This window comes from Drosophila takahashii, chromosome 2R, assembly GCF_030179915.1.
Source record: "Drosophila takahashii strain IR98-3 E-12201 chromosome 2R, DtakHiC1v2, whole genome shotgun sequence".
Lineage (NCBI taxonomy): Eukaryota > Metazoa > Arthropoda > Insecta > Diptera > Drosophilidae > Drosophila > Drosophila takahashii.
Genome location: NC_091679.1, coordinates 16,515,254 through 16,521,843, shown reverse-complemented (window position 1 = coordinate 16,521,843; position 6,590 = coordinate 16,515,254). Strand labels below are relative to the sequence as shown.

Sequence of the window (6,590 nt, the reverse complement as noted above, 5' to 3'; positions counted from 1 at the left end):
ATTCCCAATGCTACAAGAATTACCTTGATCGTTGCAGAACTGAGTTTCATGATAACCCCAAACAGTTCTATGCATTTGTTAACTCCAAACGCAAGTCTCAACAATTTCCATGCTGCCTTCATCTGGATTCCGTTTCTGCTTTTAATGATGCCGATATTGCCAATTTATTTGCAAATTTTTTCCAGTCCACGTATTCATCCATAAGCTACGATAATACCTCAGCGTATCCCTTTTCTCTTCCGCACTCTAATGGTATGTTTATGCCAATAATAAGCGTAGATGATGTTTTTCAAAATCTGCAAAGAATCAAGTCATCCTTCTCTTCTGGTCCCGATCTTGTACCAAGCTGCGTTCTAAAATATTGTGCTAGCGCATTGTGTGGGCCACTGTCAAAACTATTTCAGTTATCCCTGCAGCACTCCTTTTTTCCAGAAGTTTGGAAGGAATCTTTTATAATTCCGCTTCATAAAAAGGGAAGTAAATCCAACATTAATAACTACCGAGGGATCGCAAAACTTAGTGCGATTCCCAAATTCTTCGAACAATTAATTACTGCTCAGCTTCAGCACCAGTGTAGTTCAATAATGTCCCCAACACAGCACGGCTTTATGAAACGTAGATCAACGTCAACCAACCTTCTAGAGTTTACTACAGTTATTAGGAATGCGTTTAAAACTAACACCCAAACTGATGTAATTTTTACAGATTTCAGTAAGGCTTTCGATTCGGTGAACCATCAGTTACTGTTAAAAAAACTTACGCTTCTGGGATTCCCGATCTCGTTGACGAAGTGGATTTCTTCATACTTATTAAACCGGACGCAGAGAGTATTATTTAAAAATTCTATCTCAGACCTTGTCCATGTGACTTCTGGCGTTCCTCAAGGGAGTCACCTTGGACCACTTCTGTTTGGAATCTTTATAAATGACTTGCCTCAAGTAATTCTCTCTTCCCACGTGATGATGTACGCCGATGACGTAAAACTTTGCATGCCCTTAACAAACGTTGATTCTCACGTACTCCTGCAAGCGGACTTGTGCAATCTGCAATCATGGTGCCTCCAGAACCTGCTGTTCTTAAATAATTCTAAATGTAGCTTCATGTCTTTTTATCGGAAGAGGCTTTTCCTCTTTAATTATTCCATCGGGATGAACGATCTTAATTCCGTAACAGATCTTGGAGTTTTATTTAGCCACAACCTAAACTTTACCAATCACATCGGCATCATTGTCAGTAAAGCAAAAGGGGTTTTTGCGTTTGTAAAGCGCTGGTCTAAAGAATTTGAGGATCCCTACACCACAAAGCACCTTTACATTTCTCTTGTGCGACCTATTCTTGAATACTGCTCGTGCGTATGGTCACCTCAATATGCTAAATATCAGGACCTAATCGAATCGGTACAGAAACAGTTCCTTTTGTTTGCTTTACGTGGGTTAAACTGGGATCCACAACGTCACCTGCCATCCTACGTCGATAGACTGCGTCTTCTGAATCTGCCCTCGCTAATGGATCGTCGGACCTGCCACGGAGTGATGTTCCTCCACAAGTTGATCACTGGACTTATAAATTCTAGCTTCTTACTCGGCCAAATACGGTTTTCGATCCCCGTAAGAGCATCCCGCTACTTTCGGCCTATTGCTCTTGAAATTTGCAAATCGAATTTCGAAGCGCACGATCCTTTTCGAGTTTTGTGTACTCAATATAATGAATTGTATTTTTTGTTGTTTGTTGAATGTTCCGTGGACTTTAATGTAAGAAATATTTTGAATCACCTATCCTTGCCTCTGCCCACTTGATGTGAGTCGGAGCATATCATTAAAAAAAACTCCTTTACTCGGGCGGAGGTAGGAGTTAGGTTTATATTGGCAGATATTTGCTAATTTTTTTTTTTTTTTTTGGAAATAAATATGAGGGGCGGCAGGTGGTTTAAAGTGCCAGGTCACATTTTAAAGGCTGTAATTGGATAGGATCAAAGACCTCGTGGCTTCAATGAAAACCTTGGATAGGGACGTGGAGGCTCCCACAAACGTTTTCCCGTTGTCAGAATGTATGTGTTGCGGACAGCCACGTCGTGCGGAGAAACGCGAGAAGGCTGCCAGAAATTTCTCAGTGGTCAAGTCTGATGTAGCTTCTAGGTGGATGGCTCGGGTACTAAAACACACAAAAACGCAGACATACCCTTTTGTTATCTTACACCCTCGACCGACATAGTTTTTAATATCAAATGGTCCCGCAAAGTCAACGCCCGTGTGGGTAAAAGCTCTGGAAAATGTAGATCTTGCGCAGGGCAAGTCCCCCATCAGCTGAGTTTTCAGCTTCTGTTTATGAATGGTACACACCCGACAGGAATGAATGGTGACTTTTACCAGATTTCTCAGCTGGGGTATCCAATATTTGGAGCGAATAAGTCGGATCATCAATTGATTACCCCTATGCAAGGATATGCGATGGGTAGAGAGGACCAAAAGTTTGGCAAAAGTGCACCTTGCCGGAATGATGATTGGATGTTTCTCATCATAGCTTAGCATCTCAGATGCTCGTAAAAGACCGCTTGCTCTTAAGACACCATGGCTGTCGACAAAGGGGTTTAAATTGGAGATCGGGCTGGAGACTGGAATATGCTGCTTTTTGCCTAATGCCTTGCATTCTGTTGGATACTCATTGAGTTGGGTGAGCACAATCAGCCTCTCTTGGACGTTAGACAGCTCTGCGGCAGTGAGTTCCGACTTTACGTTGACATCTTGCTTGCGACACAGTCTTGCAAGCCGGAATACGTACGCGAGAACACGTAAAGCCTTCTCGAATGCTGAAAACCGCTCCAAAAGGTCAGTTTTCGGAGGCGCTTTGTCGACGTTACATCTTATCGGGCGTTGTTCGAGCTCTGTTTCAAGCGGGACCGACGAATTGAGTGGCCACTGCTCCCGGTTGTGACGCAGCCACTCAGGACCGTGCCACCAGAGGTTGCTGTCCCTGAGCTCATGGACTGAGACGCCCCTGCTCGCCAGATCAGCTGGGTTATCTTTCGATATCACATGAAACCACTGTTCTCGGTTGGTGAGCTGGTGAACTTTCGCGACTCTGTTGGCAACGAACGTAGTCCAAGTGCATGCTGGCTTGCTTAGCCATGCAAGCACTATTGTGGAGTCTGTCCAATAATATGTCTCATACTGTGTAGGAGGCATTTCGGAGAGAACTGCTGCAGCGAGTTCGGAGAGAAGCACCGCACCGCACAGCTCTAATCGCGGTATGCAAAGGGACTTTAATGGAGCTACTCGGGTTTTGGATAAAAGCAATTGGGTAAAAAAGCCCTCACTCGTTTCGAAGCGAACGAAGATGGCAGCACCATAGGCGCTCTGCGATGCATCGCAAAACCCGTGGTACTGCAGCTTTGCTACTATATGAAATCTTACCCATCTTGGAACTTCTTTTAATGTTGGATATCCCTTAAGAAAGTCACTCCACTTTATGACAAGATCAACCGAAAGAGGTCCCAGCTTAACTCCCGCAGCCAAATTTCTTGCATGAAAATTTTTGCACGGACAACCTGCTGGGTCAAACAGTTTGGCTATCTGGGACAAAACATCTCGTTTGGTGTAGCTTGTTTGGAGAGAAATATCCATCGGCAGAAAAAAGAAACTATCCGATGTCGCGTGCCAACGGATTCCCAGAGTTTTTGCCATACTGGCGTCTTCCAGCTCCAGAAAGTCGGACCTGATCAAGTGCTCCTTTGGAATATCCTGTAAAAGTTTCTTCTCGTTCGAGGTCCACTTGTGCAGTGGAAAACCCGCACTCTCGAGGGCACCGGAGAGCTCTTTAATGGCTGAAACAGCGGACTGCTGCGTGTGGGCGCCAGCTAAAACATCATCGACGTACATAAAGTTCGAAATTATGTCACTTGCCAAAGGATATTGGTCACGTACATCCTGGGACAGTTGTTGGAGCACGCGGATGGCCAAAATAGGGGCACAGTTAACGCCAAAAGTGACCGTGTTGAGCTCATAATCACACAGTTTTCCCTCTTTATCGCGGCACAGGATTCTTTGGAACCGTGTATGATCAGGATGGACGAGAATCTGCCGATACATCTTGGTGATGTCAGCATTGAAGACGTATTTAAAGAAACGCCATTTGAGGATCTGGGTTGTCAGGATATCATTTAGGCTGTACCTGTTTGACGATTTATTGGAGGCATTAAACACCACGCGAACCTTTGTGGTGGTGCTGTCTGGCTTGAAAACCGCGTGGTGCGGCAAGTAAAAATTGCTGGAGTCGTCTTTTGGAGAGACTAGGTGCATATGACCTAAATCTAAATATTCCTGAATAACTGAGTCATACTGCTCTCTCAAAGGAACGTTTTTACTCAACCGTGCTTCGTTCCTAAGGAATTGCGCCAGTGCGATGGACCGTGAATGCCCCAGGTTTATTTTGTTAGGCTCTTTAAAGGGCAAAGAAACAACATACCTCCCATCTTTATCCCTTGTGGTGGTTTGCTGGAAGTTATTTTCACACACCGAGCTGGATTCCTTGCCCGGCTTCACTGGAACACCACTGGAACTCCACCTCCCAGGACTTGGTAAGGATACCGTCTAGTTGAGATTCGGTGACAGAACACCGTGCTGAGAAGGAAGATATTCGGTTAGTGGGATTCTTCGCGATTGGGCCGCAAAGAATCCACCCGAATATGGTCTCTTGGCCAAGGAGTGTTCCGCAAACGTTTGAATGGAAGCCGCCCAAAATAATCGACGGAAGGATATCGGCGCCTATAAGCACGTCAATTTGCGAACTCTGGTGGAAATTCGGATCTGCTAATTGTACGGGAGGGAGGTCCCTCAACGACCCTTCGGGTATCGTATAGGATGGAAGATTTCCGGCTAAATGTGGTAGCACATATGCAGACGCTTCGATTTGGATTTGTGGCTTAATGGGGGAGCCTATATGGAATTGGCAGCGCTTACGAGGTTGAGCAGCAACAGTTTGATTTACTCCCGAAACTTGAGCTTGTACGGATTCATAGGAGAACTTAATTAGGTTGAAAAACCGTTCTGAAATAAACGTCGCCTCCGATCCGGAGTCAATTAAGGCACGAGCTGAGAACCTGATGCCCAAGTGGCAGATCTCTATGAGCGCCGTACTCAGGAGGACTCCTTGCGTGTTCACGGCGAGGTACGTTTGAACGTTCGACGGAGTGGACTGTATTTCTGGCTGGAGGTCAGATATGGACGCGGACTGGAGCTGTGAAGGGCCGCTACGATGGAGGAGAGTATTGTGGCGACCTTTGCACGTATAGCAATTGTGCGAACTTGTGCAGTCTCTCAACATGTGGGTTCGTGCAAAACAGTTCAGACAGAGTTTCTGTTGTTTAATACACTGTTCCCTGTCGGCAAACGACATATTTAGGAACTGGGGACACAGACGGATAGGATGGTTCTCTCTTGGACAAAGTTTACACGACTGTGGATTTACGGTGACCCTATTTTCAAAGTTATGGATAATCCGGGGCCCACCTTCAGGACGTGGGGCTCTGGATTGAGTGTTCAAGGTAGGCTTAAATTCTTCAATTGCCTCCAGGGATCAATGACGACCTTTTAAGAAGGTCTTGAATTCTTCCCACCCTGGAATCTCGGACGGGTTGAGGAGGGACTGTTCCCACAGAGCCAATGTCAGCTTCGGAAGCTTTGAGAAGCACAGGTAGACGAGAAGACAGTCCCAATTTGTTGTGTCTACTTTAGCTATTTTCAAGGCTGTCAAGCAACCTTGGACATTGCTCTCCAGGTGCTGTAGGGAATTGCCACACTCTTGGGAAACAGTGGGAAGATTAAACAGGATCTTTAGCAGGCTGTTGACGAGCAGTCGCTTGTTTTCAAAACGAGTCTGCAGATTTCCCCATGCGGACTCAAACCCTTCGTTAGTCAATGGTGATAACGCCACAATAGACTTTGCTTCTCCGCTCGTTTTCGAGTTGAGGTGGAACAACTTTTCAACGCCGGAAAGCCTTGGATTTTGGACATAGATGGCGGAAAAAAGGTATCGGAACGTCGGCCAATGAACATAGTCGCCACTGAAAATCTCACAGTCTATTGGAGGTACGCGGCATCCACTAGTGTTGCGGCGCATCGCTCAAAGACAGAGTAGCAGTAGTCATACTTGGCTTGCATGACTTCCATCGTGTCTGTACAATTCAATACGGAGAGAACCTCAGAGCACGTATCGTATTCTTTCTCTACTTTGTCCCAAAGTGCCTGTATCTGCTGAAGCCTGACCTTATTAGTGTGAACAGACGGAGGTGGGTCTGTTGGGGTATTGACCCTGGCTTTGAACTGACTGACCCTATCGGTCACAGCCACAAACTTGGTCAAGGCAGCTTTAGCTTCAGCTTCCGCCATTTCCGCAGTTGATCTAGGTGTGACGCAGCTGTTCTCACGGGTTTTGAAGGGGATAAGGACTTTTCGCTTGTTGTCCTGGACGGACCGTTGATCTCTATGGATGGAGTTAAGTTTTTACTAGGGGCTGTCTTTTTAGTGGGTAGTGACGACTCGCTTTTAGCTCTGGCCCGGCTGGGCGTTCTGGCTAATGGGACGGTTAACTGAACT

The 6,590-nt window shown here is 45.9% G+C and overlaps 1 protein-coding gene across 1 annotated transcript; it reads right to left on the bottom strand.

Moving 5' to 3' along the window:
• Nucleotides 1-1,049: 1,049 nt before the first annotated feature.
• LOC138912179 (uncharacterized) lies at nucleotides 1,050-6,383 on the bottom strand. Its single transcript, XM_070212042.1, has 6 exons — nucleotides 6,088-6,383; nucleotides 5,612-5,992; nucleotides 4,956-5,521; nucleotides 4,512-4,616; nucleotides 3,683-4,435; nucleotides 1,050-1,075 (listed from the first exon to the last, which is right to left on the bottom strand). Exons 1-6 carry the CDS (start codon nucleotides 6,381-6,383, stop codon nucleotides 1,050-1,052), a joined length of 2,127 nt encoding a protein of 708 aa, XP_070068143.1.
• Nucleotides 6,384-6,590: the final 207 nt, after the last annotated feature.